The sequence below is a fragment of the Canis lupus genome, chromosome 3, assembly GCF_003254725.2.
Source record: "Canis lupus dingo isolate Sandy chromosome 3, ASM325472v2, whole genome shotgun sequence".
Taxonomy (NCBI): Eukaryota; Metazoa; Chordata; class Mammalia; order Carnivora; family Canidae; genus Canis; species Canis lupus.
In genome coordinates, this window is record NC_064245.1 from 64337908 (window position 1) to 64355475 (window position 17568).

Consider the following 17568-nt stretch of genomic DNA (forward strand, 5'->3'; position numbering starts at 1 on the left):
TTCCCCCACCCCCAACACCCATCCCTGGCCACTGCAAATCTGAGCTCTGTTTCTATGAATTGGTTTTATTAGATTCCATATGTAAGTGAGATCATACAGTATTTGTTTTTCTCTTCTCTGACTTATTTCACTTGGCATAATGCCCTCAAAGTTGGGTAGGACTATAATTTAACATTTTAGTTGCTCTGGCAAAAGTGAATGTTTTAATTAGCATACAGTTTATTGTGCTTAAAATAAATATCTGATTATAGCTTATGTAGCAGAGTATGAAGCAAAAGAGAATTCATTTTTTTTCTTTTTTTAAAATCTCATGATGAGGAAAATAGGCAAGAGGTAGAGGAAAGACAGTGTTTGATAAGTTTCCTTTTTTTTTTTTTTTTCCCATAAAGTATATTCTGGGTCAGAGTAATTGGCCTCTCTAGCTCCTGGCCTATATAGTAGGTGCTGCATCAATATTACTGAATGAATGACTAACCAATGGCTAATATATGCTTTCAGATAATGAGAGGAGGATAAGTGCAAATTCTTAGAAGGAAGTAATAATAGGGATCGTTCCCAGAGGGTAAAACACTTCTTAGCAGAGTAGTAAGTTTTACCATTGTATAAATTACAAGCTCCTAGGTGAGCCTTTTAAGGGATATGATTTAAAAACTGACAACTATGGAACCAGAAATTGAGAAATTTTCCTGCCTACCTGCCTCCTGAATCAGTCCAAGCATTGAGATGAAAGCACCTCGCCCTCCTTGAGAAAATGAGATCAAGTATCGGAATGCTTTGTAATTCCCTGCCCTTCAGCTGCATTCCCACCCCTCCCTCCACCCCTCGCCCCTGCCATGCGGTTACCAAAGGCAAATTAGGAAGCCCCATGTGAGTTAGTGCATGTTAAAAATGATGTCAGAGGGAAAGGCACAGATGAAAGCCAGCCCGAGGTCTGAAGCATTTATTTGAAACCGTTACTGGAAGGCAGATCCAGCACAGAAAATAGAAAACCATCCCGCGCCAGCCACCAGTAAGTGTGATAGGGTTTTCCCACTTTCCAGCTTCAGAATCCAAGCACTGGGGTGCTGGCCTGGGCTTTGGTCTGGTCCCTGATCTGTCTCTCCTCCTTTGTCGGAACTGGGTTGAAGTTTTTTCTTCCTCTGTCTCTGAATTAGTACACGATGGGCTTGATGAATGAGTTACAAATCTTACCTGAAGGTTGTGGAAGGTACAAGAAGGATAGTTTTTTGGCTTTTGGTTGGTAAACGTCAGCAAAGCTATTTTTGGTTTCTAAGCCCAGGGGCAAGGGGAGAAAATGCAAGATGAACAGGAAAGCATGAGGTAAAACATTTATGGGAGAACCCTGGCTTGCATGAAGCCATTCCCTTCAAAACTAGTGGAATTTTGATTTGGAATAATCTCTCTCTCTCTCTTTCTCTCTCCCTGCCCCCCTCCCTGCTCACTCCCACCCGCACCTCCCACCCCTGCTTAACTTCTCCCTCTCTCCTTAGCTGTCTCTTACACAAATTTCAGGCTTAAGGAGGCAGGGCAGCCCATGTTGAGATGACACAAACCTGATTTCCTAAAGGGTCACTCGCTGCCCTGTTTGTTGGTCATACAAACACATTACTTTGGGGGTGGGGGTGGGGTGGGCATTGTTATTCATGGTAGAAGATATCAGGTTAATTAGAATAATATACTCACTAACATTTTGTGTTAATCTTAGTGATTCAAAGAAGACTATCCAAAGTCTTTCGTTAAAAAAAAAAAAAAGTCCTTCGTAAGGAACAGTTCATTAAAGATTGAGGATTGTTGAATGACCAAGTGTTGTGTACTCTGACAATGATTAACCTCAACACTTCATTTCTAAAGCTACATAACCTTGCTAATTTCTGTGGCAATTTAAGTTTCTTACGCCAGTCCTGCTGTCATTTTTCCTTTATTATGGTTCACTATTTAAATGAGCCCTATCCAGTAGACCTTCCTGTGTTGTTGAAAATGTCCCCTATCCATGGGGTGCCAAATGGTAGCCTCTTGCCCTATTAGGTCACTGAGCAAGGATATTGGACTGATGAGGAATGTGAAGCCCACGGGGGTTACCTGACTTACCAGGGACCACACTGGCAGGTAGTGATAGAACCTGAATGAATCTCCTGGCTCTTGCTAGAATGCCACACTGCCTTGTGTTTAGATTTCATTTGGGCAGGAAAAATGAGAAGCCATTTCAGAAAGGGAGACCTAATTTTTACTTTTTGCACCTAATGACTGACTGGATATATGGAAATAATATTACCTCCTCCAGCCCTGCATGGAACAGATGACAGAGAAATTCAGTTGTGCTAGATAGTAGGGCTGTAGCTTTAGGACTCCAAGCCGAATTGAACAGAATAAATCATTAAGTCCTGTGTCACTGTCTGCCTAAGGCTGCTCAGAACATATCTTAATATTGTGTTCTGTTTATCATTCATTCATTTACTTATTGAACACCTCCAATGGTCCACATAGAGTAGGTGTTGCGGGGTGGGCGGAGGCACATGAAAATGGATAAAAACAGTCGAAGCATTCAGTGCCTACAGGAAGACAGATGGCCAATCATTTCAATGCGATGCTGGAGTGCCACACTACATTGTCAGTCAGGGAGGGGAGTACAGAAGAGGGTTTTATGTTATCTCTTGGTACACGTGCTGTGTAGGGCAATGATGGGCTCTGGAGGCCAGATCTGGGTTCAAATTCAGCGCTTTGCTGACTACCTCTATGACCTCGGGCAAATTACTGCACCTGTTTTTAGCCTTATCTTTAAGGTGGAGATAATATGTTGTCTTTGTTGCTAAGACTACAGAAAATAATGCACTTTAAAGCTCTGGGCATAGTGCCTCATCCAGAGGAAGCATTCATTAAGTGTTAGCGCTCACTCCTACTACTGTTGTCATTTTTATTTTTATTCTTATTACTAGGAATAAACAGGAGCCCAGTGAGGCCTGTCTTTTATTTTGCAGACAAGGAAACTGAGGCTCGAGGAGATTGAGCAGCCAAAGTCACAGTGGTAAAAACAGAGTCCACCTTTGATGCAAGTCAGAGGTGGCTGCTCTCAGGAGGGGAGGACTCCCCACCTGGCCCAGCTCTGAGAGGGCTGCCTTGGAGCAGAAGTGCTGGGAGCCTCTGGGGGTGCAGAAGCAAAGGCTCCAGAGAGGAAGCATCAGGCCCGATTAGATTACCACCTAAACTTGCTATGCCTCTAGTGTCCTTAACAGAAGTTTTCTGATCTGGCATTTGTTGCCTAGAAGCATGCACATGCAAGATCAATTGAAACTTTAAACAAACCACGCTCTTTCCAGCACAGATTTTATGCTAGATTCTGGGGTTAGTGAAAGAGCCAGGGCAGAAATGGTCCTGACCAGTCTGCCTGCCATCCATCCATCCATCCATCCATCCATCCATCCACCTGCATCACAAACATTAAACGCCTACTGTGTGCTAGACAGTATCCTGACTATGCTTTTCTTCCATAAGTTTTATGTTTTCCACTAGTCAGTATTCTCAATTCAAGATAGGAAGTGGTGAGCAAGGTGTGAGGTGCACATTGGTGAGTGCCATTAGGAGAGTGAGTACTTAGGGGCTGGTTTCCACCGACCGGGCCTGGCAGCTTTGCAGAGAGGTGAAGACTGGATGTCAGGGGAGTCTCAGCCCACATCTGAAAGGAGTAATTAAAGCGCTTTGTGCTTCGGGCTGCAGCAGATGCATGTACTCGTGGGGCGGAGGATCGCTTCTTGCAGGTTTTACAGCTCCAGCCACGAGCATTGTGATTGGTACAAACTAAGGAGCAAAATGATTTGGGTTTAGTTTTGTTCGGGTAAATCAGAAAAGAAGCCTATTGGGACCCGGCAACAGGTCTAAAGCGGCTGGGGGCGGGGGTCAACGGAGGCCTGTCGGTGGTGGAACCAGAGAGAGTTTTTGGAAGGGGGCCGCATTCCAAGCAGAGGGCTGTGCCCAGGTGAGGCGGCGGGCGCCTGGTAAGGGCCAGCTCGCCGGAGCAGGACTCCCGCCTCAGGACGTGCGCGCAGCCCCGGGCCGGGAGCCTGCTGGTCCAGGGGCGCGCCCCGAAGCCCGGGCTGAGCCGTCCTTGGAGTCCGGAGCGGGCGGGGGCACCTGGCCGCGCGCTCAGCTCTGCGGCCCTGGGTGGGGGCTCGGGCAGCGCTGCCCTCCCCGAGGCTCCGGCCGCGAGTCCCCGCCGGGAGCCGTCCGGGTGGTCCCCGAAGCGGCTCATAAGCCATTCAGGAGCCGGACGGAGCCGGGCGCCCGGTGAGCGGCGCCCTGGCCCCGGGGCCCGGAGGCGTCGGCGCGGACGGCGGGGCCCGAGCGCGCCCTCCCGCAGGGAGCGGGGGCGGGGGGCGGGGGGCGGGGGCGGGGACGGAAGGGCCGGCTCGGGCCCCGCGGCAGGTAGTCCGAGCCCGGGTCGGCGGGGACGCGGGGCTGCGACAGCGGGCGTCCCGGGCCGAGCGCCGCCGCGCGCCAACTTTGCGCGCTGCCTGGTGGCCGCGAGGTGGGTCGTGTCTGCAGCCGCGGCTGTGGCTCGCCAGGTTCCGGGGCGCCAGGCGGCGGGGCCGGGCCCCCGGAGCCGCGGGCTCCCTCGGAGGGCGGAGGACCGAGGCGAGGCTGGTCAGGGGCCCGGGACCTGCTTTGCGCGGAGGGCGGTGCTGGGGGCGCCCCGGGGGCGCGGCGAGGGGGCTGCAGCGGAGCGCGCGGGGCCACGGACCGTAGCAGGAGCGGGGAGCCGGGGGCCGGGAGGCCGTCCCCGCGATGGCGCACGCACCCCTGGCTCCACGCAGCCCCCCACCCGCCGAGGGGCACCCCTAGGGCCCCCGCGGCAGCCGCTGGGTGGAGAACTGGGGGCTCCGGGCGCCCTTGGCCAGGACGGCGCCGGCTGGGACAACAAAGGGAAGCGCGGACCGAGGAAGGAGCTTCGAGGTGCTGCAGAGGCTGGGGCCCCAGGTCAGTTTCCCCGAAAGCCCGCTCCGAAAGGGGGGGGTCCAGGGGATGGCACGTCGCCCGGGTCCCCCTTCTCCCTGGCGACCCCGGTGCAGCGGCGGGGGACGCGCTGGGGCAGCCAAGTTACTGGGGCAACCCCCTCCCCCCCCCGCCCCCGGCGGCGGATTCCTCGAATCTCCTGGCTTCCCGCGCCCGCCCAGCCGCCCATTCTTTTGTGTCCCGCAGCCCGGGAGAGCTTCCTGCGGAGGAGGGAGAGGGGGAGAGGGGGCAGGAAGGGGCCCGGCCTGGCGGTGGGCTGGAGGGAAAGGCCAGGGGGAGCCGGCGCCCCAAGCTTCCTGCAGCAACAGGTTGCGCCTCTAGCCACAGGCGGCTGCTGACCTTTCTCCTGACCCGGCTCCGATCCAAAAAGGGTGTCCCGGGTGCCTGTGGGCAGCGGCCGACCCTCGTAAAGACAGACACCAAGGCGAATGGTCGGGGTCCTTGAACGCCCCACCGGAGGCTCCGACATCTGCCGTTCTGTGTTGGGTTGAACCCTACGCAGTTGCTGTTTTTGTAGCTCAAAGACGAGTGTGGGAAACACTGTGGATTCACATTGTGTGAAGTTACTACTTCTTTTTTCTTTCTCACTCTTTTGTGAGCACCGTGGGGAGCTGTCCTGTCTGTCAAGGTGAGCCCAGGGCCACGGTGGAGTGTGGAGGATTGATGCTGGCAATGGGGGTACAGACCTTGACTGACTGCCAGCTGTCGCCTGGTGCTGTTCCTACTCCGCGTCTAACCTTCTGCTACTATTCAAAACCCCACTTTACAGACAAGCCGAGGAAAGCATGGAGAATGTAAGCAACTGCTCATGTCACAGGGCTCATGAGTGGGACTAGAGACTCCTGCCCCGTCTCAAACCTGTGGTCTCTTGTCACTTCAGCAATGTCCTCTGGGTTCGTTTTGCTTCCTTGTTATGCCCTGTATTTTTTTTTCTAAATGAACTTCCTTATGATTTCCACACTAAACTGTTTCTGTTCATTCCAGCATAGTGAAGTAAACAAGTGCATCAAAGGACAGTTCAAAGTAATAAGACTTTAAACCAAATATTATTTTATTGGGACTGTTTAAAATATGAAGGATAAGGGTTTCGCAGGGGGCCAGGAGCTATCTCAGATTTGTTAAGGGGCCAAGATGCTTTGTTACAAATGATAGAAGCCAACTCTGGATAATTTTAGCAGAAGAGGGACTGGGTACCGGGTAGCTTAGAGAAGTGACAAGAAGACTGGCTAGCCAGGCTCAGGAGCTCATGCAGGACATGCAACAGGACCCTCGATTGGTGTGTGGCCACAGCAGCCACTGCAAGACTCTGGATGTGGCTGCTGGCACTGTGCCATCATTGCTAGACTGAATTAGAAACTTCCTGCATGCCGAAGCCCAGGAACTTAGTGAGTTTGAGGCACCCCCCAACCCAGGGCACAGTTTGGGCACCTCCACTGACCTCACAATGAAATGCAAGAGTTCTGCCCATGGGATAGGCTCAGGAGTTGAGTAGCACCCATTTCCCCACCACAACCACTACCCATCTAGGTGACAAATATCCACTACAAAGATCCTTTCGAAAGATGGAGAAATGAAGCTAAATGCTCACCATATTTGCTTTTAAACCAATGTTTGTGAAAGTGCCATCCTCTGGACTCCAAGCTCAGAATTATGTGAAGTATTTCCTGAAAGTTCACATTCTCAGGCCCCATTTCCAAAAGTTTGAACTCAATGCTTTTGAATGGAAAACAGGAATCTGCACCCCGTAAATTAGAAAAATGGTGAGATTGCCTTATTGATTGGTCTAGTGCCTGTGTAAGGAGCTAGCCCCTGAGGGAGCAGTTTCCAAGACCTGCAAAGTCAAGGGTCCCAGCAGAAGGCATGGCCCCAGGATGGTAGACCAGTTGCTCTGCCCTGGGTAGTAAATCCAGTAAAGAGGCAGTCTGCTGCCTATATTGTGGAAATAGCTACAAACACTCCCAGCACCTCCCTTCCGGAGGCTATGTGACTGCTAATAAACGCTCAATACAATTTTGAAATGGGTAGAAATGATCATTTCATGTCAGCTCTCCCCCTACTCCTCACTGCTTGATTTCAGCAATCCTTTATTGAGTGTCTGGCTCCGGGGATACAGAGAGGAGTAAATCAGAGACCCCACACAGCAGCTGGGAAAGATCAGTTTAATGCAATATAAGAAGGGCATTGGGGGCACTTGTCCCTTGCTTCTATTGTCTGGCAATTGTGTTTGAAGCCAACGGTGTCTTTGGAAAGTGGCACGAATTAGCCAGATGAGTGGGCACTCAGGAACAGTGCTGGTTTTCAGATTTTGGTTGTCTTGAGAATCAATCACCAGAGGAGGGTGTTAGAAATGCAGATTAATGGGCCCCATCCTCAGAAATTAGGTCCAATAATTAACATTTTAAATAAATATGCATTTTATGCTAATACAGCTCTTGGTCCAGGAGAGCTGGCCTGGGCTTTCTGCTGGTGGTGCCGGAGAACAGCTCCAGTTCTCTTGCTACCCAGTAACGTTAGCAGGTGAGGAGCCAGACCGTCTCCTTTAGCTTGATTTTTATTAATTATCTAATGTTTCCTAAGTAGTGAGATTTTAATATTTTCTTAACATTTACTCTAAATGTAAGAGGGTCTGACACTTTGGAGCTAGAAGTGAAGAGATCTGGACATGTGGCTCTAGGTGCTGGCTAGGTTAATTGGCACTTCCAGCTTTGCAGCCATGAGTGGGGCTGCGTTTCACTTGGGATTTGCCTTCCCCTGCTTCTTCACAGAGAGAGTTTGAAACTGTTTATTCATAGCTCTTCCCCAGGCCTCCTGCCATCTCTCTCCTGCTGTGCTTCTCTCCATCCCTGGCTGAGGCTCCATGGCATTACCAGAAAGTCAGCCTTTCTTAGCAGCTGAGCCTTTAATCCTTCTAGCTGCTGTGCTCCCTGCCCATCCTTTAGCAGAAAACAAGATGGGAGTGTGTTGTGTGAGTGTGTGCAAGGGTTGTGTATATTGTACATGATGTTTATGTGAGTATGCATGTTGTGCGTATGTATGTCTTGTGCATGTGTGGAGTGTGTTAGTGTGTATGGTGTGTGCATGTGTGGTATGTATATGTGTTGTGTATCAAGGTGCAGTGTTTATGTATGTTAGTATGTGATACATGCATGTTTGTTGTGTTATACGTGGTGTGTGTGGTGTATGTCTGTGTAGTATGTGTGTGGTATGTGTGATGTGTGTATATGTATGGTATATGCTAGTGTGTGTGGTGTGATAGTGTAAAGTATGCATATGTGTGATATGTGTTAGTGTGTGGTGTATATGTGGTATGTGTTAGCGTGTGTGGTGTGTGTATGTGTGGTGTATGGTATGCGTTTGTGTGGTATGTTACTGTGTGTGGGTGTTAGTGTATGTGGTTTGTGTTAGTGTGTGTGGTGTGTGTATGTGTGGTGTATAGTATGCGTTTGTGTGGTGTGTTACTGTGTGGTATATGTGTGGTGTGTGTTAGTGTGTGTCGTGAGTGTTAGTGTGTGTGGTGTGTGTGGGGTATGTGCTAGTGTGTGTGGTGTGGGGGCGTATATGTGTGGTGTGCGTGCTGTGGGAGGCGTGTGCGTGCACCCTGCCTGGCCGTCCCCACGAGAGGAGCCCTAGCCTACGTGAGTGACACCTGCCCGCTCCTTTCCCATCTTCCTCCTGCCCTGGGCGGCCCCGCACACCCCCAGAGCGGCCGGCAAAGGCTGCCCGGCCTTGTTTCTTTCCCATTTGTTCGCTCTGGAAACTATTTGAAGACGGAGCAGAGCAGGCCCGGGTGTGAGTGAACGTGCGCAGGGGTGACTTCTAGTTGGAACCAGTGGAAGGCGAGGCACCCGGGAGCCGAGCAGGGGGTCTGCAGCAGCCGTGCCTGGAAGGGAGGACGCCCTTTGGAGACCGTTACCAGGGGCCCGGTGTCCCCAGGGTGTGATGACGAGCCGACGCGGGGTTAACCAGGTTGCACTGGGAGCGTAAAGGCTCCATGATTGGATAGAGAGAGTCCAGGGTCATTCCGCTGCGCGCTCCGTGCAGAAGTAATTGGGCGGGACAGGCCTTAGAAGATGAGGCAATATCCAGGGGCTTAAATCTGAATTAACCATCTTCACTCAGCTCCTGCACTCGCACCTTCCATCTGGAGCTTTCTCCGACTTGGTGGAATACAGGTAGCGGGCCCTCTGGCCCTTGAGCGATGTGTCACATTCTTGAGGACCTCCCTTCCTCCCTTCCCCCATCTCACCTTGGCTTTCTGGAGCACCCTGCCCTTATTTTGAAAGTCACTCAGTGTGTAACTAATATCCAAGATAGAATGAAGTCAGGGTGTTCCTGACCCCAGAACAGGGAGTACGAGCTGAGCATCCGAGGTGCCCTCATACATTCTGTTCTGATGCACCAAGTTCCACGCAGTGACACAAACAAAGCAGTCATTTTAGCTTATTTAGTTTTATACTCAAGGGCTTCTGAGCCCTGGCTGTGCGTGCTGTCTTGCGTTCGGTTCTGGGGGTAGAAACACAAGGGGACACGTTCCACTTTCGAGGCCCTCTCGGTCTCTTGCCCTCCCTGGACACTGGCTTGGTAGTTGCTTCTCGCGTTCCTGTTTCTTTCTCCCCGGTGGTGAGGAGTCTCCCTCCGCCCTGTGTCTCTTCCCAGGGACCCCTAATTCCCAGGTAGTGACTTGGGGGTGAGGGTTTCCATCAGCATTACCTGGTGAAAATGTCAGAAAGGTAGATGCCAGTCTGACTCGGCCTTAGAGAGCTTGGTTCGTGTCCTTGAGGTCTCTAGTTTGGGTTGGGGGTGAGGTAGAGAGGGGAGATGTCTGAAATAAGGTCAGTGAGCAAATGAGTAGAATTAAAAAGCAGGTAAGATATGGCTCCAGAACCAGGGACAGCAGCACTAGCTTGGAGGAAAAATAGGCATATAGTCCATGGCTGGAGGCTTCTGGGTGCTGCCGGGAGCCCCAGAGAGAGGGCTCTGTAGGAACGCTGTTCTAGCGTCTTACTTGGGACCTGAAGGCAAGCTCCCAGGTTTGAATTGTGATCCCACCGCTAATCACCCCTGACCTTGGGCAAGTCCCAGAAGTCCTCTGTGGGGGCGGTTTCTCATCTGTAAATGGTAGAAGGGTCCAGACGGTCGAGCGCCGACAACGGTGTTGAATACATAGTAAGTGCTCAGTAAGCGTCTATATCCAAGGCTGCACAGCCTTCTCTACACTGTAGGGTGTTTCCTGAACCCATAAAGGTCTGTGTTCTGCATCTGACCCCTGGGGTGGGACCTTCTGGCTTCCGAGCCCCCGCGGCTCCAAGCAGGCTCTGCGCTTGCCTCCCACCTGGCGGATTAGGCTGCTGCTCGGGCTCTAAAGCTCTGCAGCCTCCTCTCCGGGCAGCTCCTGGGCAGGCGGGCTGCCTGCGAACTGAGTGTCGCCTTTCTGTCTCACCAGGGATGGTGCGTTGAGCTACAGATCCGGACCCGGACCCAGACCCAGACCCAGACCCAGACCCAGACCCAGACCCGGACCAGCAGAAGGCTCTCGGACCCCCTTCGCTGCATGCCAGCCAGGCCAGGAAAAGGAGGACTCCGCACATCCAGCACTTGCAGCGCCTCTTCTGCACAGGAACGCAGGCTCCTGTCTCACCCAAGGCTTCCAGAACCTCTGAGGCCCCAGGCCCCCAGCTCTACCTCATGCGTGGGGGACATTGCTAGCCATGGCCCTCCTCCTCGGCTTCCTGCTGCTGCTGGAGCTGTGCTGGGACACCTCTGCCCTGGGGCCACTGTCTTCCACAAAGGGTTCCGATGGTTTGGAATTTGAATTGCCTGCCACCAACTATGAGACCAAAGACTCTAACCAAGCCGGGCCCATCAGTGTTCTCTTTCAAATCGTGCAAGTGTTCCTCCAAGTGGTGCAGCCCCATCCTTTCCCCGAAGGTAAGTGTGGGTGGCGGGAAAAGATGGAACTCTTCCCCAGACGCGCTCACGTGCGCACACTGAATATTATTTGTTAATAATGACACAGTAAACATGTATTATAGTCAGTATTTTATTTTATTTATATATTCAGTATTTTAAAGCATAAGATTCTAAGGGATTAGATTGCACAGGAGCAGAAAGTATTGAGACAGAAGTTAAGAAAACTTGTCCTCCGTTAAATAGGTTGTCAAGGAATGTGATTAGAAGAAATGAAACCAAATGATGTTGCTATGTTGGTTTTTCAATTCTTGATCTTTCTTCCCTCCCTTTCTTTTTTCTTTTTTTTTTTTTTCCTGGTGAGAGCAATGAATTACTCTCAGGTGCCAACCAAAGGTAAAAATTAGGGTAAAAATGCAAATTCTCTGGCATCAGATAAGTTAATAATTACCTCTGGTGGCCAGGCCAGCACTGACAGATTGACCTCTCCTCCACACACCACAAAGTGTGATTTCACATTGCCTAGGACAAGGACAGGCCTGACCTCACCCCCCAGGTTTACCTGAGTTACTATTTGCTTCAGTTCTGAGACTCTTAAGTGTGAGGAAAGGAGGCATGGCCCCTTGTGGGAACTCTGATGGCATGATGCCTTACCCTTCCAGAGTTTTGCTATTGTTTGCCCCACTCCCTGTACTTGGAAGTCTGCGAGTGTGTGTTTTCAGTAACGAGATTATGAAAATTTAAATGGTCTGTGGAAAGTGTCTGCTATTACGGTTTGGGAGTCTAAATTTTTATTGACTTAACATTAGACCTATTCTAGGCTTGTTCTTCAAACTATGAAGATTTGAATACTATTATTGATTACTACAATATACGAATTATAAAATTTGTAGTAATCCTTATCATCTTCCTTAGCTGGTCAGCTGTTGTTCGTAAGAGGATTATGTGTCTGTGTATGTGAGAGAGAAAGAGACAGAGACAGAAAGAAGGAGGGAGAGAATGTATTTAGTGAACTTTCATTTTTTAAAATTTTTAAATTTTAAATTTTTATTTTTTTCAGTTAACTTTTAATACTTGTTCATATTATGAGCAGTTTATAGATTTTCATTATGATACATTTATGTTGAAATTGTCTTAGGTTTTTTTTTTTTTGTCTCAGATTAAGCAATCAAAACAGTTTGAAGTGTAGTTCTCAATTTATTGTTAGTTTAAATTTCAGTTCAATGAAACAAATCACTCTGAGCCCTGTTGCCATTGAAGAGAACCTGAACAAATACATGAACTATTTACGTCCCTGCTTAAAAGACTAAATTTGGAAATCTGAAAGATGCAAGTAGAAAATAGTTCATTTATTACTGTTGGATATAAGTTCACTATTCTCGATAGATACCACTTCCTTTGTTTGTGGACATGGTGTAAATATTATTGCATAATCAAATACCTGCTAATGTTTTTAGTCTTAGCTTCTGTGTTTTTTTTTATGCAAAAGGAATAGAATTCAGTTGTCTTATATGAATTTATAATGGTATCTTCAAAAAGATTGTGAAGCATCCATGTGTTATTAAGGTGTATCATGTAATTAATTAATCCTATAATCTCTTTCCATATGTTGCTTTATTTTGCTTCCTCTAGGTTTCAGAGGAAGGCTTTCTCACACTTATTTAACAGAGGAAAGCAATATTTTTTAAAGTTTTCATTCAAACGATCAGGTCAAAGGCATCCTGCATCCAGTGCCTTCTCCAGTTTTGAACTCCAGCATCATTATTAGTTGAGAAGGAGGTGTCTAAAGAATTTAAATCCTGCTGCAATCTGAGGGTGGTAGCCTTGTTTGTCCCTTGACCTTCATCAATACTTACTACTTTGGAAAAGGAAATTACTAAAAGTCTCAACGGTAGACCAGAGCAGAGCAGCACTACTCCTTGTGAAAAAATAAATAAATAAATCATTAGGTTGCTTCAAGAATATAACACTGACTTTCATAAGGGACATCATGGAGTGTTGATTTTTTTCCCCACCATCCCATTTTTTAAATTCTTTCATCCAGTTACTAGATCTCAGAATGGTTTCAAAGTGCCCTGGAGGTGTTTTGCCACATAAAGGACATACATGAGACATGATTTTTCCTGCTGGGGCCAGTTCATTTCATGAGCACCAGATCATAGACAGACGTCCTCATTATTGAAGATGCAAAAACAACAATGAGAGAGAGAGAGAAATGCAATCCTATTCATTAGCTTAACTAACTTAATACATTAATCAAAACAGATGACTTCTGGACCTCTACAAAGCAACATCTTCACAGAGAGAATGATCCCCTAGGTATACTTTGTCATTTGAAAGAGTGTTTTGAATGCAGAGTCCCAGGCCAGTGCAGAAAGGGAGGACCCTCAAGCCTGGGCTTCCTTTTCTCATGCTGTTGGACTGGAGAGTCATCCTGTATTGGAGCAAAACAGTGTATCACCTTTTGCATTTGTAACTCTCTAAAGCAAAGCCCATGTTGTATCCTTATAAATACAAGATGGAAGGCTCTTATTTAGCTAAGACTTTACATAAAAGCCTATTTAAGTTCCTGGGCAGAAGAAAAGATCAGGTTAAGTCAGACCAGAAAGACAGGTAACTATACACCACAGCAGAATATGCTCGAGAACCTGGTGGGAGTATTTCATAAACAACTGCCCTAGTCTAAAGCTGCAAGAGGGATGCCGAGTCCCGGGCATAGACTCACCAAAAAGAGACTCATGGCTGACATTCAGGAGGAGTCACTTGTCCATTCCTTCAATTTAGAAGGGGTGTTGAAGGCAGGATGACCAGGGGGACTTGAGGGATGGATGTTCTGGGCACAGGCAACCACGTGCCCAGGGAGTAGAGGAGACATTGGTTCACAGTGGAACCATGAGGTGGGTATTCATTGAGTAAGTCTGCTAAGGGTCAGACCCTGACTGGCACGCTGGTGAGTTTTGTAAAGGGTAAGAAACTAAGGCAGCATGAACAAAAGTTTCCCTCACTTGGCAAGCATTTATTGAGAGTCCTTGCTTTCTGAGGTGCACCTCCTGGGGGCTGAGAGCCTGGGCAGAAGGGAATTGGGTTTTGGGAAAAGAATCTGATAGCAGCTGGTAGGAAAGGTCATAAGGAGGCAGCGTGCTCTGCAGTGGTCCAGAGGGAGGTAATAACGGACTAACTTAGCACAAGGCAGAGGTGATGGGGGAAACAGAGTCAGGATCCATTTCATGGATTTCATTTCAAAGGACTTCCTTCGGTACAAATCCTAGCTCTTGCCTATTGCCTGCTGGGTGATCTTGGCCAAGCTAATTTTCAGAGATTCTGTTCTCATAGATGTAATATGACTATAATCATACCTCATTTTGTAGCTTTTATCTGTGAAAAACATATGGAAAGAGATTATAGGATTAATTAATTACATTTAATACACATACATGTAGTGAAGCCTAGGGGTATAAAACCATGCCTGAAGGGTATAGATAAAATGCTCAATAAATGTAGCTGTTATTATTATTATTAGGAAGAATTGACCAAATTTGACACCAAGATTGATGCCAAAAAGGGACGTGGGAAAAAGAAGATGTCTCCAAGAGGGATCATTAAAATGTCCTTGCTGCTGCTCCATCAGGAATATTCTACATGGAGTTGCCTTTGTAGGAAGCAGTTCCGATACTTTTGATGTTCAATGGGCTCTGTCTCCTCCCAAGCCCCATAGCCACAGAACAGGGTCTAGAAGGCAAGGCATGAATGCAGTGCTAGTCTACTGAGTGGTCTTTACTCTTCCACTAAAGGCTACATCTAGCAGGCTCTCATTCTTCTCTTTTTTTGTTTTTTCCTGCCGTCCCCACTTATCTGTTGTGAGGCATACTTTGCTAAGTGTTATCACATTCCAATCCCCCAGCAACTTTGGGAGGTAGACAATAGTGGTAAATGATGGTCTTCTTTCTATTTATTATACCCGCTTTACAGATCAGAAAACTAAGTCAGAACAAGAGTATATGTTCAAGGCACACAGCTAGCCTTTGGCAGATGCATAAACCTCTGTCCCTGGGACTAGTTGTTTCTCCTGTATTCCACAGTTTACTTTGTGGGTCATTTACTTCCCTTTTACTTTACCACAGTGCTTTAAAAATGTCTGCGGGTCCCTATAAAAAAACAGTAATTTTTGCACACTTAGAGTGTGTGTTGCAGGAGATTATCTGGTGTGGATAACAAATGGTGCCTTTTTAATTTCATGTGTCTGTGACGAATTTGGCATAAATCATGACCCAAATCAGAGCTATTCAATTGGAGCAAGTAGGGAAAAAAGCATCCTTTGTTTTTATTTTATAGAAAGTCTCTAAAATTATTCTCAACTCTATTTTTGGTGTATTTTTAAATGAGATTTTAGGCTGGTTGACCTGTTTCTAACAGCGTTCTGGGTTAATCTGATTTTGGCGTGTGGCCGAGTGGAGCTGGGTGAGTGGGAGGGGCAGGAGGAGGGAAGAGTGAAGCTTGTCCTCTGCTGAATCTGAGATCCAGGTAGGATGTTACAGTAAGTGAGAGTTCCCTCCATTGCAGGTAACAGAAACCTTTTAGCTAAGGGAATCAAAAAGGACTTTATTATCATGACTCCCATTTACCTCATGGTGCCCAGCCACCGGGGACTGAGCCTCACTCTGGGCCCTCCTTGCCTCCCACCTTGGCTCCTCTCTGCACATAGTCACTTTGTACCCTCGCCTCCGATCCCCCTCCCTCTAGGTTCCTCAACTCCTGCCTTCCTTGTGTCAGAGAGCTAGGACGCCAGTGTCGCAGAATTCAAGCCAACTTCTGGACAATGGTTGGGGGTTCTTATCCTTAAGTCTCAAGCCCCCGTTCCAGGCCTGCCTGGGCCAGTCACTAACCCACTAAATAGTGGCAGCCAGGGTCACACCTCATGGGCATGACACTGTGAGCCATCACTTTCCCCATGACAACACAGGTAGGGAGGTGCTTCCAGGAAAGGGGGTGGCTGGGCAGACAGCCTAATAGGCATGTCTTTGCCAATGTCCACTGAGAATCAGGATGTTATATTATATATAACACTCATGTGTTCTTAAGTCAAACAAAGCCAGCATTGTCTCCTTTAGATCATATCACTCAGATTGGCAATGGGCCTGGTCATAGATAAGGTCATTGAGGGAAAGAGCTAATATCTAGTGATCCTTCCTCCTCAGTGTCACTCACTGTGCTGGACAGGCTACAACTGTCATCACTTCTCATCCAAACTTATGTAAGAGCAAACAGCTATTATGTACATGCTTTGGGGATTTGAGCAACTCAATAACTCTAGGAGCTAGGTATCATTATTCTCATTTTACGGAAGAGGAAGCTGAGGGCCAGAGCGTAGTTGACTTGTCCATGCAACTAGTCTGTAGCAGAGGCAGGGCTGGAATCCAGGTAGGCTGGCTTTATCATCCAAGCTCATAGTTGCTGCCTGTATTTGCTGAACAGGAACTCAGGAGACTCGGGGACTGTCCCAAGGTCCCATACTGATGGCGAGGGGGTCAACCCAGGGCCGGTGACTTTGTGCCTCAGCGCTGCACCATGTTGCCTCTGTGGAGGAGATCTGCTGTACAGATTGCATTCATGTGTCCCAGTGACCTGTGAGTGTGGGGTGGGTTTGGGTGGGAAGTGACCCGTCCACAGACTATGATGGGCACTGCTCTAATCCATCTTATGTCTTCTTCATAGAACAGCTTTTGCAGCTAAACTGAAAACCTAGTCCTATTGACTACATTCCTGTAATGTTGTCTATAAGGTCCTGCTGGGATGTGCTCCTGACACTATGCATGTAAACAACAGAGGCGTGTTACACTTCTCTGGGAAATGTGTGCCAGGCCCACAAAAAGACACAAGAAAAGCTCCCTACTTTTCTAGTCTCCAGTAGTGATGTCCTTTTAGGCAGGCTTCAAATACATGCAGGAAATGAGAGATTAAGTACGAATGTAAATAAAGAGAGGCCACCTGAGCAGCTACTGGATGAAGCCAATGTGGTGTTAAACACCACTTGTCCATTAGTGTTGAGCGGAAGAGAAGTCGTAAAATTTGCTCTTGGAGAAGCAGCTGTGAAGTGTGGACTATACAGGGAAGGCAGCGCTAGGCCAGAACTCCTGAGCAGGTTAGACATTAGCAGGAGAGATGGTAGGCCTAACAGGCCTGCCATGTATCCTCTGCTTGGCTGGGATCTAGATTCGGAAATGAGCCCAGTGCTTGAGCAGTGGTGAGAACTCATATTCTGGAGCCACTGCTTGGTTTGAATCCTGGCTCCTTTGTTTACTAGCTCTGTAACCTTGGGTAAGTTACTGTCTGTAGTTTTCCCTCTGTAAAATGAAGAAAATAGTCATGCTACATTTGGGATGCCTGGGTGGCTTGGTGGGTTGAGCATCTGATTCTTGGTTTCAGCTCAGAATGTGATCCTCAGGGTCATGAGATCAAGCCCCACATAGGGCTCCCTGCTGGGCATGGAGTCTGCTTGAGATTCTCTCTCCCTCTGCCACTCTCCCCATTCTCCCCAGTCTCTCTCTGTCTCTCTCTCAAGAAAAGGATAAATAAATAATCATGGTGCTTTTTGGTCATCATAATATTTAAAGAAATAATGTTTGCAAAGCAGTTAGAATGGTGTCTAAGATACACTAA

The 17568-nt window shown here is 48.2% G+C and overlaps 1 protein-coding gene across 18 annotated transcripts in view; it reads left to right on the forward strand.

Annotated features, from left to right (window-relative positions):
• PROM1 (prominin 1) overlaps positions 1-17568 on the forward strand; it is a 133276-nt gene that overhangs the window by 20644 nt on the left and 95064 nt on the right. For 9 of the 18 annotated variants that reach the window (XM_035714228.2, XM_025437328.3, XM_049108596.1 and 6 more), the window contains one exon: positions 10448-10932. In XM_035714228.2, coding sequence (XP_035570121.1) covers positions 10713-10932 — 220 coding nt within the window. In that variant the 5' untranslated portion in view covers positions 10448-10712. Of the gene's footprint in view, positions 1-3821; positions 3971-4258; positions 4279-4388; positions 4520-4746; positions 4969-5777; positions 5799-9657; positions 9678-10447; positions 10933-17568 lie in introns of those variants that run through there. The other 9 variants (XM_025437322.2, XM_049108598.1, XM_025437323.3 and 6 more) reach the window with 8 other exon arrangements.